General features: G+C 44.8%; 1 protein-coding gene across 8 annotated transcripts in view; it reads left to right on the top strand.

Moving 5' to 3' along the window:
- The window catches only part of Spats2l (spermatogenesis associated serine rich 2 like), a 155,134-nt gene that overhangs the window by 67,836 nt on the left and 67,792 nt on the right, over positions 1 to 19,506 (top strand). For all 8 annotated transcript variants that reach the window (XM_075956267.1, XM_075956273.1, XM_075956272.1 and 5 more), the window contains one exon: positions 6,618 to 6,678. In XM_075956267.1, coding sequence (XP_075812382.1) covers positions 6,618 to 6,678 — 61 coding nt within the window. The remainder of the gene's footprint in view (positions 1 to 6,617; positions 6,679 to 19,506) is intronic.

Genomic DNA, 19,506 nt, shown 5'->3' with positions numbered 1-19,506 from the left:
TGTCACCAACATCTTGTATGCAAGATCTGAGACCGGTGTCAGAAAGTGTCTCCGTTCATACATGATCACTGCCTGCTCTAGGCTGTGCCAAGGTCAGGCGCGTAGACATATTAATTGCTGTAGAACAGGGACACAGATGATAAACCCTTGCATGCCATGCAGTCCCTGAGCAGCTTCGTAGCATCAAATAGATATTGCCTATAACCATTTGATGTGGCTCTACACACTTTCAGCTAGCCCGGACATTGGTAGAACCATCAGTGGACTTTCTTTCCTGGTGCTTGACTCTGCTGCGTGTATACATCGTATTTCTGTCTGGAGGGCCAAAGGCTGGACCCTCAGGACTGTATTCTTCCTACAGTTCAAAGTCCACGACGCTGTGATAATGGCTAGGGGCTGAGTAGCAGGCCTGGGTTTGAGCCTTGGTGATGTGGCTTCTTGCCGACTCTTGACTTACTAGTCTCTTTGCCCTCACTGGTCACGAGGAGAAAGTAAAAAGTTATCTATCATTTGCATCCTAGAGTCAAGAGGGGGTGAAATGAAAAGCAACCAAACCAAACTACGTGTGTCCAAGGCTAGGAGAGGGCCTGGCACGCTCGCTGCACACTCTCCGTGAGTGTGCTCATTGATACGAATGATGTTAGCAAAAGATCCACTCTTTAGTATGCAGCAAGGAACTACCAGTTATCCATGTAGACTTCTGTGGGACCCCAGCTACTGTGTGTTGGGTTGGGACCAAGGAAAACACTTTCTTTATGTCTGAGGACAGAGATCTAGTTCAAGATTAGTGAGTGGGCTCTCACCTTGAGTCTGTTTGAAATCCTGATTACCATGTTCCTCTGCGCCTAGCCTGGCATACAACAGGCTATTTGAATTTCTAACAAGTCCCCAGTTGTGCTGAGCATGTTCCCCTGGGAACCACTCTCCAAGAACCGCTGCACTGGTCCAGCACTTTGCAGGAGAAACAGAATATGTACCCACAGACACGAGTTTGAATTCTGTGGTAGACACATTAATAATAATAATAATAATAATAAAATAGAAATGGATGGAAAAATGGAACGAAATGGATAATATACTTTCTTTAACTTAATCTGTGAAACGCAATGATTTCAGCATCCAGCCAACATAAGAATATGAACGAGAGAGTTTGCATTCTTGTTGTGCTAAGTCTGTAAAATCTAGGAACTATATAGTTCCAGCACTTTCTGACCCAGACAGGCTGTGTGCTGTGTAGGAGGGTGACCCTGAGAGCGGCTGACACTAATCACTACCCAGGTTTCCCAGGGCCTCACACACTTCCCTTTGTCAAACACGGTAGAGGAGCTTCTGGTTATCAGCCAGGAGATCAGAAGGGTCCCTGCCCTGTACCAGGATGCAGTTGGGACATTTGCCATCTGCCCCTGCGGCTCACAGAAGATGGCTTCACTACTCTGCTAATGAGCCCAGACCCACAGTCTGGTTTTGATGTGTCTACAAACTGTGGGAAGCCGCTCCTAAAAGCCTCGGCAGAAATTGCTAAGATCATCTTCTTCAGTTTCTCTCCCGGCCTTCTTCTGGTTTTCCAAGTCCAGTTCGGGCAGTGTGACGTCACGCCTGAGAACAGGAAAGTGAATCTCAGAGCCACGGTAGGTTTCAGAGAAACAAAAGTGAAATTGTCACCACCTCCCCGGAGAGCCAGGGAAATGCTGAGACGTCAGGCAGCCAGGCTCAGGCCACTCTTGGAAGCTTTCCTGTTTCCATGACTGCGGGAGGGACACAAATATTTGAACTGGGAGTTGGTAATTGATCACGTTGACATACACATTAAACTTCATTGTATTATGTCAATTGGAAATGCTGAGGCAGATGTATTTGCCAGAATTCCTACTATTCGGGCTTATTTCTCATAAAAATGTTTACTTTTGTTTGGAAGCTAGTAGGTTTTCAGAAGGGCATTAATGCATACTATTTAAAGCCGCTGCTTGGCAAGGCCTTCAGCTTGATAGAACTCTAGGGCTGAAGTGCTTGGCATTAACCGTATTTATGTTTTATTAATTTCACTCTGGAGGGGCATAGAGATAATATATTAAAATGGTGAATTCTTTTCTTTGTGATTGATGTCTTTGCCTGATAAATTTTTTTGCAACTCCTTGGTCTTTATATTTGCCTAGGGTATATAGTAAAACACCGTACCTAGACATATTTCTAATGCTGTTACTGACATCTAAGTTATTGTTTTAAGAAAAAAAAAATCTTCAGCCATTAACTAAGCTTTGGAAATGTTGTGAAAGCCAGCGTTTTTGTCTCTGGGCATCTTAGCTTGACAGGTTGACAGCGAACGTGTCTCCATAGACTAGAGAGTGCATGTCCTGGATACATACAGTGTGTATGTCCTGGATACATACAGTGTGTATGTCCTAGATGCATACAGTGTGCAGTGTGTATGTCCCGGATACATACAGTGTATATGTCCTGAGTACATACAGTGTATATGTCCTAGAACACTGATATTCAGGAAGCATCATAGGCAGCTTTGTTGTTGTGCAAACATCATGGGGTATACGTACACAACTCTAGACTGTGCAACCTCTTTCACACACAGGCTATGTGAACCTCTGAGTGTTCACTACAGTGCCTGCCTACAGTGAGGCCCCAGGAACTAGTCTATTCCACGAATATCTTCAAGTGCTAATAAGAATTAGAACCTGTTTTGGTTTTTCTTCTCCCAGAAGTCAGAGCTCTCCCTGCCTTGTTGACTTGACAATCTTGAACTCAACAAGGATAGGGGATGAGGAGTGTGTCTTATCGAGCCCTAGTGTTCTACCAGGTGTGATAACCAAGCATAGGTTGGAGGATTTGTCTCTAAACACTCACCAGAGAATCCGGGGATGCCAGCATCGGGGGCTTCCATCTGCAGCAGTTTCGCACAGTTGGATCCTGGGCTTGTTGTATGGGAGGAGGGAAAAATGTGCCCCTTGGAGGACACAATCCTTTACTACCTTGAGTAAACAAGATTGAGATTAGGTGGGACTGGCTGGCCAGATGCAGTCTGTAGCAGGACAAAGAGTCTCAAAAGCTGAGGGCCACGGCACAGTCTCGTCCTCAAGGAGCAGGAACAAGGCAAAAGTGTGCTTCAGAACAGCCAGGCAGGACCAGTGCCAGCCAGAAGGGGCAAACACTCGTGAACACCCCAAAGCTGCATTTCTTCCTCACCCCCCCCCCACAGTGCCCTAGCACCTGTTCCTACCAGTAGAACCCAACTTCATACCTAGTTACTTAACTCATCATTTTAAAAGGCAAACTAATTTTTTGTCTTTTTAGATTAAGGCCCTTCACTTAGTTTCAATAATTGGCACTATGGGCAATTTCCCAACCTTCTAATGCATACCAACCAGCAAAAAGAACATGGTTTGGAAGGGACACTGGAATCTACCCAGAAAGAAGAGCCTATAGGGGCAGCCTTCCTTATGGGAAAAAAATTAGAGATCAGCTCCTACAATTCCTCCTATCTTCACATCTGAGAAGCCTACGTAGCCCCATCCTGCATTTGTAGCTAGCATTTCCTTTCATGGAAAAATAATGTCATGATTAATCTGTCCTTAAGAAGGGCCTTTGTTGAATTGCACTGTGAGGTCAGTGAGCAGAGAAATTGCCAAGAAAATAGGAGTGTGTGTGAGAGGGGGGGGAGGTAGAGGGGAGAGAGAGAGAGAGAGGAGAGGGGAGAGAGGAAAGAAAGAGAGGGGAGAGAGAGGAGAGAGAGAGAGAAGAGAGAAGGGAAAAAAGAGAGGGGGAAGAGAGAGAGAAGAGTGGGGGGAGAGAGGGGAGAGAAGGAGAGAGAGGAGAAAGAGGGAGAGAAGGAGAGGGGAGAGAGAGAGGAGAGAGAGAAGGAGATGAGCGAGAGAGAAGAGAGAGGAGAGAAAGAAAGGAGAGAGAGAGAGAGAGAGAGAGAGAGAGAGAGAGAGAGAACACATTCTGTCTTGTGAACATAGCTTACCATTAGCGCTCCCACTTTCTCAGAACTTAGAAACACCTGTTTCCTGGGATTTCTCCTGGAGGCCTCTGCGGGTTCTGACTCTTCAGTTTTAGACAATGCTGTAAATCTAGCCTTTAAAGCCCAAATGCAAAAAGAGAACAAAGTAAAACCTCTTCCACCTGGTTTCATGCATCTCTAATGGAAAATTGATTGTGTCTGGAGAACTCAGCTGGCGGAGCTCTCCCAGGCTTTCTCTATCAATGGCAGCAAAGCAAGAGCACCGTTCTCTGCCCATGTAGCTTCATGTGTGTACATCATGATATCCCTTCCATATAAACACAGTCACATCTCCTAAAAACGCCACATAATCGGTGGGTGCTTATGTAAGGCCAGAATCAGACCACCAAGCAAAAGTCTTTGAAGTGCCGTCTTTGTGAACGTGCTTGCAAGCAGAGGCTGACAAAGGTTTCCCTTTTCATGGCTGTGATTGGAAAAAGCCTTGCATGCCTTCCATGTCCATTGTCAGAGACAATCAGAGAATAATTTTTTCCTAGGACCATTTAAGGTCGGGGTAATTCAGAATGAAACAGAAGTATGGCTTGCCAGCTAGTATATTTGCTGTCTCCCTTATGCCAGCTTTGGAGACACAGCATTTGCCAACTGAATGAAGGGAGAGGTGTTTGCAGTGGGGTGTGGCTGTCTGTCTGTGTGGAGCCTATTCCCGAGAACCGCCTTCCTGGGAATGAGTGTGCAGAGCCTCTGGCTAGCACGCCCAAGTGCATATGTCAGCTGGCAGCGCTCTTTGGAGAGTTCTAAAAATAAAATCTGATTGTTTCCAGTATTTAATAATATGTCTAAACAGGATCCTATTTGAGGATAATTAAGATTAAAACTGAGTCTGCATTGGATAGTGTCAAGCTTTCATCCAAAAACTGGCAAATGGTATTAAATCAAAATTTATAGTTTACTTAAGACCTAGGTTTAAGCAAGGTGGTGGTGGTTCACGCCTTTAATTCCAGCACTTGGGAGGCAGACGCAGGTAGATCTTTGTGAGTTCGAGGCCAACCTGGACTACAAGAGCTAGTTCCAGGATAGGTTCCAAAGCTACAGAAAAACCTTGTCTCAAAAAACAAAAACAAAAAAGACCTAGGTTTAAAAGAAAGTAGAAGAAATCAAGCCATGTTCTTGCGAGCAGCCTCTTCCACATGTGTTCTCTGGAGATTGGGCTACTTTATGTCAAAAGTCAGACAAAACACAAGAAAGTGTTTCCATGATTCTTGATTGAGAAAAAATGGTGAGTGTGCAGATAGGTCCTATGTGTTCAGAGTGGCCAACTGCTAACTTCCAGGCCAAGCTGTCAGGTGTTTTAGTAATGTATTCTCTGTCTCAAAAAAAATCAAAACAATTAAAGACTTGAGATACACTTCCAATAATAGCAGTCAGCAATTTTTGACCAGATAGGAAGAAAAATGCCAGAGCTTGATGTGAGGAACACAGATCTCACAGTGGGACTCAGAGACAGTCGTGGTGACATCCTGCAGTGAGGGGTAGGAAGATAACGAGCGTGTCCAGGGTCCATCAAGACTGGAGATGATCCACTCATGGTCTTCAAAAGATGAGCTAAGAACACCCGCGTGCCCTGGAAGCTGTTAGTGCATTCTAAGTGTACCAATGACGAGCCAGGGAGGGAGGTGGCTGCTGGAGCTGGAGTGGCCAGGAGAGCCACTTCTTCGGGAAGGAGACACTTGAGCTAAGATGAAGTTGCTAGAGGCCATTTCAGAGAGAAGGAAAAGCAGGAATATTGTTTCTTCTATTTAGTTGCAGTCCTTTTCCCTGGCTCCTTCTGTAGTCTTCACCACCTGTGCTTAAAACACTTAACACATATGTGAGATCACCCAGGCTGTTGACAACCTTGTGACAGCGAGGAATGCCATGAAAATGCTTACTTGAAACTGGCACAACTTCAGTTTTTGACCACTTCCCCTTTTCTTTTTATGATAAGAAATGCAGTTTGGTTCAGTCCCATCTGCCTGGGTCCTTTTCCACGTCAACACAGCATGAATGAAAAGATTTTGCCTTGGCTTCCAGAGTTACCGCACCATGCTTTGAGAACATACCTGAATCAAATGGTTAACTGGAAAGGGTTTCTGCCTTCCAAATAGTCCTCATGATCAGGACTGAATGGAATTGTTTGCTATGTCAAAAGGAGCATGTCTTAGTTCCTTTTTCTTGCTGGGCTAAGACACGGGGACCAAAATAACAAATAGAAGAGAGAGTTTGTAGGGAACTTACTTTTCAGAGGGTGAGTCTGTGGCCATCATGGTGGGAAGCGTGGCGGCAAGCAGGCAGGCATGGTGCTGGAGCAGTTGCTAAGAATTCACATCTGATACACAAGCTGGAGGAAAGACAGAAAGAGCAACCTGAGAATGGCCTTGGCTTTTGAAATCTCAAAGCCCACCCCTAGTGACATACCTCTTTCAGCAAGGCCATACCTCCTAATCCTTCCTAAACAGTTCCACCAATTGGGGACCAATCATTCAAATACATGAGCCTGTGGGGGGTGGCATTCTCATTCAAACCACAACAGGACCTTAAAAAGTGACACATTGGGAAGTCCTCCATCATTCAAACATTAACCATTTCTTTTATCCCTTGTTTATAGGGCTAATACCCCTAAAAGGAAGATGGCTGAGCTCAACACTCACGTGAATGTCAAGGAGAAGGTAAGGTCTTGCTGCTGCGTGTTGGATCTCAGGAACTGCAAACTGGATGCCATAATCCTTGCTGGGAAAACCTGATTATAATGGAAGGAGGGGAAAAAGAGTTGCAGGGATACATAGAAAGTTTGTTGCGCTGGTATACTATGAATCAGTTGCGCTGGTATACTATGAATCAGTTGCGCTGGTATACTATGAATCAGTTGCGCTGGTATACTATGTATCAGTTGTGCTGGTATACTATGTATCAGTTGTGCTGGCATACTATGTTTCAGTTGCACTGGTATACTATGTATCTGTTGCGCTGGTATACTATGTATCAGTTGTGCTGGTATACTATGTATCGGTTGCGCTGGGCACTATGTATCAGTCGCACTGGATACTGTGTATCTGTTGCGCTGGATACAATGTATCCGTTGTGCTGGATACATTGTGTCGGTTGCGCTGGATACAATGTGTCGGTCCTGCTGGTATACTATGTGTCGGTTGCGCTGGCATACAATGTATCAGTTGCGCTAGTATATCAGAAAGTTACAAATGTGGACTGTGTGATCAGCACAGCCCATTCATTTGCCCAATTCTGACCTTGATCTCCATGCTGCACAGCTGAATCACGTGGCCCAATTCACATAGCAGGGAAGCAGCATCTAAGAGCTTAAGTCTGACACAATCTCTCCAGCCATCCTGCAGTCCTTTTAGATGGCCTGTTAGGTTTCTTTCAACCCTGAGAGCTCATGACGCTGATTCTCCCTCCCATTGTTATCATTGGTTATGAACTGGTCCCTTTCCCAGTGGGTCATCATTATCTTCATCTGTGTATTAATTAATACATTGTAGGATTGATGCCTAATGGTCCAGAATCCTCAGCCATTGAGATAAGGCTGTCCCACCTACCTCTTAGCAACAGAGACTAAGAGACTCACGCACAGGAACTCTGTCAGTCTCCACTCACTTCACAGTCCCCAGAGGTGCTCCAGACTCCTCTGTGTAGTGAGCCGGACAGGATCGCCATTACAAGATGGCGCCTACATCCTGTCTTGTTGGAAATAAACAACTCCATATTTGGCTATGCCTTTGAGAGCTGCGCGTCTGTCCCCGCTTCCCGCATGCGCGGTGGATGAGGATCCTTGAGCCTATCCCGATGCGGTCTGGTGTCAGCTGTTGGTGGCAGCCAATCACAGGGCAACCCGTGTGCCAATTCCCTATTTAAGCGGCTGCCTAAGTGCCCCCCTTCCCTTCGCTTCCTGCTGTCTCTCCCCTTTGCTCCCTGCCCCTCCGCTTCCTCTCCCTCGTTTCCTGCCCCCTCGTTCCCTGCTCCCCATCAATCAAGGGCACTCCAGTAAAGCGTGTTCTGAGTAGAATCCTGATGTGGTGGTCATTCTTCCTCGTCGGTCTAGAAGTCCGCCACACCTCTGGACTGTAACTTCTTTAAGGGCAGGTATTTGTCCCTCATCACTTTGTATTCATGCCATCCTAAAAATGTAGCATGAAGCCTGAGAGGAGTGACATTTGTGAAGTCCTAGTGATTCTCCTCTTTACCCGATGCCGGTGACGTGGCCCCAGACACGCAGATGAGGCACCTGCTCCCATTGAGTGCCGTCGAGAAGCCAAAAGTAAATGCAAGAACATATAACTGAAGGCAATCATTTCAGGCCAACAGCTTTGAGAAACACACAGTAGGGTGCTTTGGTGGGAAGGCAGGTGGGGAGGGAACTACTTCACAGGAGGAGGTCCCAGGAGCCCTTTGATAAAGAGGTCACATTAGAACTGACAGAAAGTTGAGGGGAAGGAAGCAACCACGGAAAGATCTGAGGGCAGAGAATCCTATGTAAAAAAGCAAAAGTAAGTGCATAAAACGTGTGGTCTTGAGTGTGTTCGGAGACCAGAGAGCAAGAAGGGGCCTCAGGTGACAGGCAGAAGGGGTGGGACATAAGGCGGGGGGGGGGCACCACTTGGCCTGGGCCATGACAGAGCACAGCGAGTGGGCAGACCACCAATGAGGCCTAAGGGGGCTGATGTGTCCAGATGTGTGCTGTGGGGTTTCAGCAGGAAGGTGCCATGCTTGGCTTCAGTGTATTGCCTGGAAGGGGCTGTTAGTGCCCATGTGAGGATGGTGGGTATTTGGCTACTGCTCTGCTGTAAACATCAAAATGTTGGCAGTGTTTTGGGAAAGGCTGATGTTTGAGTTGTAAATATTGTGACTCTACATGACAATGAGTGAATTCCCCCCTCCTGTGTCAAAAGTTAATAGCGTTCTCAACTCAATCAAATAAACCATAAGGAACAAGAGAAATTCTGATCATATGTAGTTTTACTTTGATTTATTTTAGTAGACTTGTTTCCTTTAGTTATTAGCTTTTGTGGCCTTTAATGATGAGTTTGTTTCTCAATGTGTCACACCAAGCAATGACATTTCCGTTCTGAAAATTAAGAATAATAACAACTGTTAGGTCTTAATTTATTAGTCTTCATTGATTAGTGAACAGATCCTCAGTGCTTTAGATGCAATATCTAGTCATCCCATTGGGAAGGCGGAGACCAGGAAATTCCTGGAGTGTACTAGCCAGTCAGCCCCACCAAATCTGTGAGCTCCAGGAGCCCACTGAAAGGCCTTACTCAGAAATTAAGATGGATGGTTCCTGAGACATGACATTCAGGCCGACCACAGGCCTACACACGCACACAGGCATAGACACACACAGGCCCACATACACACCTGTACATGCACACACTTGCACACATACACACCTGCACACACACAGGCATAGACATACACAGGCACACACACAAGAATAACAAATAATGAAGAAATACATAATCTGTTCTGTTTTAGAAAAAGGTTTGACCTTGAAATGAGTCCTTTGTGTATCTCTAGTGGATCAAAGGGACAGATTGAATACAAGCAATTTTTGTCTTTGTGCAGCTTTTTTTTTAGTTCAGAAAAGAAGCTAATAATGTTTAATATTCAGGATAAATAAATGTTGAAGGGAGGCTGCTTATTAGTTCCTGGCCGCTGGGCTAGCTTAGACCTGAAATAATTACACAGAAACTGTATTAATTAAATCACTACTTGATCCATTAGCTCTAGCTTCTTACTGGCTAACTCTTACATATGAATTTAACCCATTTCTATTAATCTGTGTATTGCCACATGGCAGTGGCTTACTGGCTAAAGTTCTGGCGTCTTTCTCTGATGGGGCTCCATGGCTTCTCTCAGTCTCTGCCTTTCTTTCTCCCAGCATTCAGTTTAGTTTTCCTCACCTAGCTAAGTTCTGCCCTGCTAGAGGTCCAAAACAGTTTCTTTATTCATTAACCAATCAAAGAAACACATAGACATGGGACCTCCCACATCAACTTGTAATAGATACTTATAACACTTATTTCAAAATAACTTTGTATTATTGGATGACAACTACAAGGATTTAAACTGTATCTGTGGCTCAAACAGAAGTCCAATTTCCTCAATGTGGCATGCATTTTCTTCAGGGCCACATCCATCCTCTTCCTTCCTTTCCTCTACCACTGTCTCTGCACAGTGCCCTTCAGCCCACCATTGTGACCTTGAACATGCTTGCCCACAGGGCATTGCCAAGGCAGGTTCCTGTGTGCCTGTGTGGTTCATCTTGCCGAGCCTGAGCCTCACTCCCCTTCCATTCCAGAACTCTTTAGATTCTCTGCATCCTTCATCACAGCTTGCTTAAATGTCGTGTGGGCTTAGGTGTCTGTCTCCCTGCGTCCAGACCTGCTGTTTCTTGGGAGCATGGTGTGGGCCTTCCCTTCTTGGATTTGACCCATGGTTAGCCCCTTGGCTAGAGTTGGATAAATGAATGGGTAGCGGGTGAGTGAACACATGTATTTGAATAGTTAAGGTCTTTAGAGAGTTGATGAAAGCTCATTTATGAAATTTTATCAAATCTCAAGGCTTCTTGAAAAATGGAATGTAGGTTAATGGAAATGTCATCTCATTTTTGTACCCGTGGCTATTAATGCATGTTCTAAATTGCTCCTGGAAACAGGAGCTTAGTTGGGCTTTTTGGGCTGATGACGTGGACTTTAGAAGATGGTGAATAAGAATCAGGATAACTAATGAGCTTGCTAGGTGAGCAGATGCTCATGGAACAGATCTCCAAGGCAAACTTGATGGAAGACAGGCAGCAGAAGATAATATCTAGGCAACCCGGGATCTTCTCGTTGGGGATAGCTCACGGTTTACAGGTATTTTCTCATCTATTTTACCGTGTTAAAGGTATGTTTTTCTTATTTTTAATTAAAATTTAGGTGTGTGTGTGTCCATGAGTTTATTTAAATTATTTTTCTTAAAACAAACTTCAACACTAGAAACTCCATGGATCGATTAGTTGAGAGCGTACTATTGAACTTCTTCCTGCTTAAAATACATAGTTATCAAGTAATACTGATTTACAGAGCTTTAACATAAAGAATAATAATGATTGATATAGAAAAATAGGATTTTTGTCGGTTTTTAAAAAATATATTATCAGTTATTTTCAATTTTGTAAGAAAATTATTGATGAAAAGTAAAGGGAATCCTCGCTTATAAAACAGAGCGGGCGTGTTCCTAGTGTCCAGGTATGGTGTAGTAAGCCATTCCCGTGATGAATGATTCCTGAGCCACCATAGGGGACTTCATGCCCTTGGGAGTGACCTCAATAAGGAAGGCTATGGGGAAGCATATGTCTAGAAGGCAGGAGTTCTCATTTCCACAGTGAGGAGCTGAATGGCCTGTAACAAACACTGAGCTCTTCCACGCACGTGTGAAGCTCCAGGGTTCCGCAGAATGAAGTCATCAAATACAACAGTAAGTCTGGAAATGCTTTATGAGTTCTTAGTAGGATACAGGCGCAGGGCAAGAGCATCTGTTGGTTTTGCAAATAAAAATGGAGGCATTGCCTCTCATTAGCACATCTTTCAGTGTTCAAAATGCATATCCCTGTAGAACCAAGATTAGGAAGGGGAAAACTGTCCCCATGAGAAGACAGAAAAGTGGCCTTGACTCTCAGACCTGGATAGGTTTTGGTGAGCTGCCCTGCCAATAATTGAGGCAGGACGGTATGACTTTGTGGAAATGGGGACTAGCTTGGCCTGCAATGTCATTGCTTGGAAGTCATCTATTGGGAACAGCTTTCAGAGCAGGCAGAGCTGCTGGGGTAAATTGGATTGTAAGCACTCACCGCGTAGCGTCATTGAAATGAAAGGGTACAAGACTCTCTTGTCCACGCTGCTGCGTCCGAGGTAGTGGCATCATCACCATTTCTGCAGGTCACTGCAGAACGCTCGGATCTGAGCCCAAGCTGCTGGCTGTGGCAATCAGATGATTATCTCTAATAAGCTCCGTTTTATTATTTCTCTCGGTCCGTGTTTTGCAAAGTACTGAAGACGTAGCTCGGGTGTTTGTTTGGGAGGGAAGGTGGCCAGAAGAAGCCACGAGTTTGATTAGAGATTTTATCAGATCAGAGGTGTTGATATTCAGTGTGAAACATCTTTAAAATATTAACCTGTCTCATAGAGAAACCATTTCGTAGGAGTTGGGATGAGTTTTAATGACATATAGTTGTGTTATATATATATATAAAGAATCTATGCTCCAGGAGAAGCCTTAATTTTATAATTTTTCACAAGAGTTGAATTTAGCCCAACCGTTGGATTCAGATCACAAGAACACCAGCTCTGTAGCTCTCAGATTCCACGATGGGGCCCGTACTTGTCATCACTTTTCTCATGGGAGGCGGTCATTAAATTTCCCTTTCAGAGAAAGGAGAAACACCGACAACAGTTATTGCCTAATACGTACGTACAGAACCGCTGTTATTGTTGCTTGGCAACCAGAGGAGGCCTGACAAGGCGTCTAAAGGAACTGAGTGAATCAATGGAAATGTCACCATCAGTTTCAGGGGATCAGAAGGAATTTGCTATCGCAGGATTAGGTATCACATTGCTTTGGCCAAGTTACATGACCGGAATACACAAGGTTTCTTCTGTTTCTTCTGTGCGCCCCTCCCCTTTTCTTCTGACCTTCCATGGTAGATCCTTTTGTACGATGGCTGAGGGATGTATATGTAGGAGACAGATGATTAATGCTAAGGAACATAAGAGCGTGTCAATAACGAAATCATTTGTCAGCAGGGGAAAGTAACCTTGGTTGGCAATCCCTTGGAATGTATGGGGGTTTCTCCCACATTCTACCTAATTTCCCACAGTGATCCTCCAAATTAAATTATCCAGTTTTATAGATAAAGATTGACACGGACGGATGCAGCAATGATTTCTTCTCTTCTGACCTTGCACATTGAAAATCCGTCGAGAGAGATCCATAGGTACACAGATCAGCAGATTTAGCACTTAGTAGTAAATTCTTGTATTTTCCTAAAGCCACTTTTTCTTTGTTATGCCAGTAGATAAGACTTTTGAACTTGCTTGTGTACTTAGTGATGCTATAGATTTTACTCCGCTCCTGGTGTCTGTCCATCAAAATCTGGTTTAATAATTTAGTCAAGATTCTATAATAGTAATCGTAGGTAATTATGGGTAGGGACCATTCATAGGAAGGCAGGAGGTGGGGTGTGCCTCCGTAGGGTGGAGGTGCAGGGTAGTAATTTTAGTGGCAAATGTAAGAGAGAAGGCAGATGCAGTTAGAGACAACCTTTATAATATCTTTGAGAGGAGGGGAAAAAGAGAAAAATCCAGCAGAAAAGGTCTCCAACTGATGGGGAGATTCAGATCAAAGCTGCCAACTGGAAGACTCTTATGTCCCTCACAGTGGGGACTGACAGCATCTAGAGGGGCAATGCGTGGGACCAGCACAGCATGGCTGGGCTGTCAATCAAACAACGGACTTCTCTAGCCTCCACAGAACTCAATTGCATCAAAAAGCTGTAAAAAGAAAATTGAGATATACGTAGCGCAATTTCTAATTGGTCTTAATAATAAAAACCCGGAGTCAGATATTAGGGGATGAAAGCTGACAGATCAGAGAAGCAGAGCAGCCAGCCACTAGTTCTTATGTCTATGAAATCTCCAGCCTGAATTGGGTGTCCTCTCTCTATAAGTCCTCAGACTGAATACTTTGAGCTCCTGTCTCCTCCTGCCTTATATTCCTCTCTCTGCCCAGCCATATCCCTTCCAGTCTCCACCCCCCTAGTGTGGAGATTAAAGGTGTGTGACTCCCAAGTACTGGGATTATAGGTATGAGAATCACCGTCTGGCTCTGTTTCTCTTTGCAACTGGAACAATGTATTGCAGCCCAGGGTGTCCTTGAACTCAGAGAGAGCCGTCTACCTCAGTCCTCCAAGTGCTGGGATTAAAGGTGAGCACCACCACTGCCTGGCCTCTATGGCTAGCTACTGGCTAGCTCTGCACTCCGATCTTCAGGCAAGCTTTATTTGTTAGATCACAAACAAAGTATCACCTCAGATATTTATTTTGGAATTTTATCATATGGTAAAAGCACGAGTTCTTTATTTTGCTGGGGGAAAAAATAAATAAAAAGTTTTGGAACCACTGCTCCGAAATAATTAGCAAATTAAAATACAAACTCTTTTGCTACATTGTGTCTGCTCTTTTGCTACATTGTGTCTGCTCTTTTGCTACATTGTGTCTGCTCTTTTGCTACATTGTGTCTGGTGTTTTGCTACATTGTGTCTGGTGTTTTGCTACATTGTGTCTGGTGTTTTGCTACATTGTGTCTGCTCTGTCCGCCTTGTTGTCTTTTTGCCCCAAGTGAATTGATTCATTACCCTGAAGGGGCAAGAATCCTCCCTCTAGTAGATCAACCTGTGGTCTCGTGCACTGTAAAAGATAAAGACAGGGTGCTGGACCACAGAGGGAGTGCTGCCTCAGACTCCATGGTAGCTCCTCTGTTTGGATTATCATGCACAAACTTCTATTCTGTGGAAAATGCAGAAATGTCATTAAACCACCTAAGCGTTCATTTGTGACTCGCCAGCCCACATTCCTTGTGGCTCTGTCTTTAGGACTCTTCAGAATTCTGCTTCTCCATCTTTGAAGGTAACTATTAGGAAAAGTTATTGAAATAAATATCATTACTCAATTATATAACAATGAGGGTTTTTATTGTAACATATCTAACGTGACAATGTCCCTCTTAGAATCTCAAACCTATGACATGGTGTTAGCTATGGGCACAATGTCTCTGAGATTCGCCTGTCTGGTAAGAATCATGCTGTCCCTTTCTCTCTTCCCAGTGCCTACCTTCATGGTCCCTGGAAACCACCACAGTATCGTCTGCTTTAAGAGTCTGATTATTTAATTCTTCCTAGGAGTGGAGCTGGGCCGCATGGGTCCCGTGACGGGCTCTTAGCGTTAGCAGACTGTCCTTAAAGTTTCTCCATGCCCTCGTGTTGCTGCATATCTGAGCATTTTCTTTTTATTAAGGCTGCATCGCATTTCACCGGAAGTTTCTGTGTGTGTCTGTGATCCATTAGGGAGAGAGATTGGTCTTTCCTTTTAATACCTACAGCTAGATGTAGCTGGCTTATTGGACTGAAGGCCGTCTTATATTTTTTTTTTTTCTTTACTGTCTTTAGAGGAAACCTAAACAAACAGAAACTTGTAGGAAAAACAGGATCGGGTCAGTTAATTAATCATTTCGATTATTTTAAAACAGCATGCCTTTTAAAAACTGGTCCACCCTTGTAAATAAAAAGGAATTGTATTCCCAGTGTCCATAGAGGTTTATGATCTGCTTCCCCACACCACAGTGAAGAAATATCCAAAGCTAATATACTTTAGAGATTAAGTTAACTCTCTTCAGCTGCTATTGACCAAAGGGCAATTAGCTTTTTTTATTCTAGTATTGATTAAAGGATTATAAGTGAATTACACCCTTTTTTATAATACTTCTTATCTGGGAAGTTTGGTGAATGAGAAAAAGATAGAAGAACTGCATTAAGGGTGAATGGAAATAGTTACCACTTTTTCCTCAAGTAGAGGAAACCGCAGAGAAAATGCGGAAAGAATGTTCTGGATATTCTTTCTGGAACGGGATAAATTAAAAGTATCTTGTTTGTCTACTCTTGTTAACATACCCAAACCAAAACAGCAGCTTGTGGATATAGCATTGCTTCTTTTTCTTCAGGAATAAGTCTAAATATGGAATTCATCAGAGACACAGACAGAATATTTACCTAAGCCTTAATGCCACCGAGTATGTGGCCAGCTGGATGGAAGCAGACTTTTAGTGGACTGAGGGGCTCACTGCCTCTAAAATTATCTGCATGTCTAATTAATTATTCTGGGGAAATTGGAGGAAAAAAAACAAACACAGTGACTTAAAAAAAAAAGCAACAGCCAAAAACCAACTCAGGCCTACACTGAATACATGTTGTCTAAATGGGTGAAATGAAGGGTTTGTTAGCCTGTTGCATGTCTCAGTGTATATTAGAGGGACCGTTGCCATTAGCAACCATCATATACATGGCCCCTTGCTTTTGTTGTCTGTACCCTTTCAGGCCAATTGTATTCAGCAGTGATGTCTACAAAAGTATCTCCTGTATCAAGACCTAGCATCTTAAAAGGAGATAGGCTCTTTGCAGCAGGCTGACTTAGTGTAGTAAGAAACAAGTTGCTTCCAAAGTAGGGGGATCCTGCTACTTATGTCATGGTTGGGGTGCTTGCATGGGGTATTGGCTTGTTCTGTAAACAGTCTATTATAAGGTTACCATGCTATGAGAAAGACCAGCCAAGCTCATCGAGAAACCCCATGAGTGATCTTCATGTTATACAAAGAGAACACACTGCTCAGCTAATGGTCTCACCCCATTGTCTTTCTGTGTCTATGACCCAGGGAAAATTCATTCAACCAAACTTCTCCCATGTTAGAGGAGGCTACTTGTTCTTCCCGGCCACCCTGCTAGCTTAGACCTGAAATCATCACACAGAAACTGTATTAATTAAAACGCTGCTTGACCCATTAGCTCTAGCTTCTTATTAGCTAACTCTTACATACAAATTTAACCCATTTCTATTAATCTGTATATCGTCACGTGGCTGTTACTTACTGGGTAAAATTCCCAGCTTCTGTCTCCCATGGCAGCTCCATGGCTTCTTCTCTGACTCTGCCCTTCTTTCTCCCAGCGTCAGCTTAGTGTTCCCCACCCAGCTAAGTTCTGCCCTGCTATAGGTCCAAAGCAGTTTCTTTATTCATTAATGGTAATCACAGCATACAGAGGGGACTCCCACATCACTCCCAAGTGCATCTTCACAGAGACAGTGAAAATACCAGATCAGTTGTGCTTAGCGGTCACTCAACAGTAGGTAACTACCATACCTTCTTCAAGAGAGGGCTCACCTGAGCTGGACATATAGCTTGGTTAGCAGATAGAGCCTGGGGTTCGACCCCCCAGCACCACATAAACTGGGCATGGCGATACACTACTGTATTCTGAACCCTTGGGAGGTGGAGACAGCGAGGGGGGAGATCGTAAACTCAGAGACATCCTCCACTACATAGTGAGTGAGGCCAGGCTCAGCTCCTCGAGACAAGGAGAGAAGGAAAAAGAGAGCGTACGTCTGCCTGCGACAGTTTTACTTTACAAAAGCTTTATCGTTGAAGTGATAGTGTTACGTGAATAATGAGAGCTGTAGAAGAATTGTAGCATCCTCAAGATTACTTGAGAGGTGAGCATTTAGACCTACAAAGAGCCCTCTCCTGTGCCACCGTTCTGGTTTTCCTATTCCCTCCCCTTAGTCAGGAGTGTGAAGATGTTTTGCTGTCTGAGAACCAGAGAAACACTGAGGGCTGAGATTGGTTTAAGAAGAGAGTGAAGGGAGAGAGATGGAGTGTTCCAAGTAGAACAACACAGGGCACGTGCTTAGAGGAGGAGGACGGCCCATGCTCCTTGCAGGCCAAGTATTAAAAGGGCTGGAATTTCAGAGACAAAGGCGTGAGGCCAAACCTGACCTGTAACTCCCATTATATCTCAGATTCATGGTTCTCAATCCTGGGTGCTCATCAGAGCCTGGCGAAAACTTTACTGCTAAACTGGTCCTCACCCGAATTGCTTCCTGCTTCCTGTTCCTTGCATCTAAACAGAAGCCAGTTGTTTCTTCACAAGTAAGCTGTGAGCCCTTCTCCACACTGCTCAGATTGGTCCAAATTCTTGCCCATGATTCTGTGTGAAAATCCTAACGGGCATTCATTTGATCTCCTTGAGCTCATACACAAAGAAAACACAATGACCTTAAATGTGCAAATATCATACATTTCCCCTGAGTAAATCTTCAGAGACTTTGCCTTAGAATCAGGCTCCAGGTTGGTAGTTACAGGGCCTGGACCACTTTGGTCCCATGCCTTTGTTTCCGAAATTCCATCCTAACTTTTGCTACTTGATGCTCCAAGGATCAGGCCTGCTTTGCTTTGAGGATACTTCCTGTGTCCTGTGTTGTTCCTCTTGGGTACCCCATCATCTTCATCCCCTGAGTCCTCTGTGTTGTTCCCCTTGGACACCCCATCATCTGCTTCCCCTGAGTCCTCTGTGTTGTTCCCCTTGGACACCCCATCATCTTCATCCCCTGAGTCCTCTGTGTTGCTCCCCTTGGACACCCCATCATCTGCTTCCCCTGAGTCCTCTGTGTTGTTCCCCTTGGACACCCCATCATCTTCATCCCCTGAGTCCTCTGTGTTGTTCCCCTTGGACACCCCATCATCTTCATCCCCTGAGTCCTCTGTGTTGTTCCCCTTGGACACCCCATCATCTTCATCCCCTGAATCCTCTGTGTTGTTCCCCTTGGACACCCCATCATCTGCTTCCCTGAGTCCTCTGTGTTGCTCCCCTTGGACACCCCATCATCTGCTCCCCCTTTATCCCCTGAGTACTCTGTGTTGCTCCCCTTGGACACCCCATCATCTTCATCCCCTGAATTCTCTGTGTTGTTCCCCTTGGACACCCCATCATCTTCATCCCCTGAGTCCTCTGTGTTGCTCCCCTTGGACACCCCATCATCTGCTTCCCCTGAGTCCTCTGTGTTGCTCCCCTTGGACACCCCATCATCTTCATCCCCTGAGTCCTCTGTGTTGTTCCCCTTGGACACCCCATCATCTGCTCCCCTGAGTCCTCTGTGTTGTTCCCCTTGGACACCCCATCATCTGCTTCCCTGAGTCCTCTGTGTTGTTCCCCTTGGACACCCCATCATCTGCTTCCCCTGAATCCTCTGTGTTGTTCCCCTTGGACACCCCATCATCTGCTTCCCCTGAATCCTCTGTGTTGCTCCCCTTGGACACCCCATCATCTGCTTCCCCTGAATCCTCTGTGTTGTTCCCCTTGGACACCCCATCATCTGCTCCCCTTCATCCCCTGAGTCCTCTGTGTTGTTCCCCTTGGACACCCCATCATCTGCTTCCCCTTCGTCCCTGTGTTGCTCCCCTTGGACACCCCATCATCTGCTCCCCCTAAGCCAGTTTCAGCCCTCTGCATTTCTCCGGTTCGCAGACAACAAAACATCTTCACGTCTTTTAACTAAATTCATCAAACATCTGTCTTTGGGGACCGTAACTTTTCTCGGCAGGCCACGCAGCGTGTCTGTAGCTGCCTGTGGTCCAGCTTCAGGGTCTGTTCACTGTGACTGAGTTAAGGAATAGATAGAAAAGGAACATGAAGGAAAAGATTACTCGGAGCTCTGAGGACATTCTTGTGGCCATACTCTCATTCCCGTCCTTGACTCAACTCAGGCTCCTAATAATTCAAATCAACAATTTGGCTCCAGCCTACACAAAACTTAAATCAATAAATCTTCTCTAAGAGAAGCCAGCAACTGGCTTTTTAAGGGCTACCAAATTGGAAGACATGGCTAACGTGT

Source organism: Microtus pennsylvanicus, chromosome 22 (assembly GCF_037038515.1).
Source record: "Microtus pennsylvanicus isolate mMicPen1 chromosome 22, mMicPen1.hap1, whole genome shotgun sequence".
Taxonomy (NCBI): Eukaryota; Metazoa; Chordata; class Mammalia; order Rodentia; family Cricetidae; genus Microtus; species Microtus pennsylvanicus.
The sequence above is the reverse complement of the archived record's forward strand: the minus strand, read 5'-3'. Positions and strand labels throughout refer to the sequence as shown.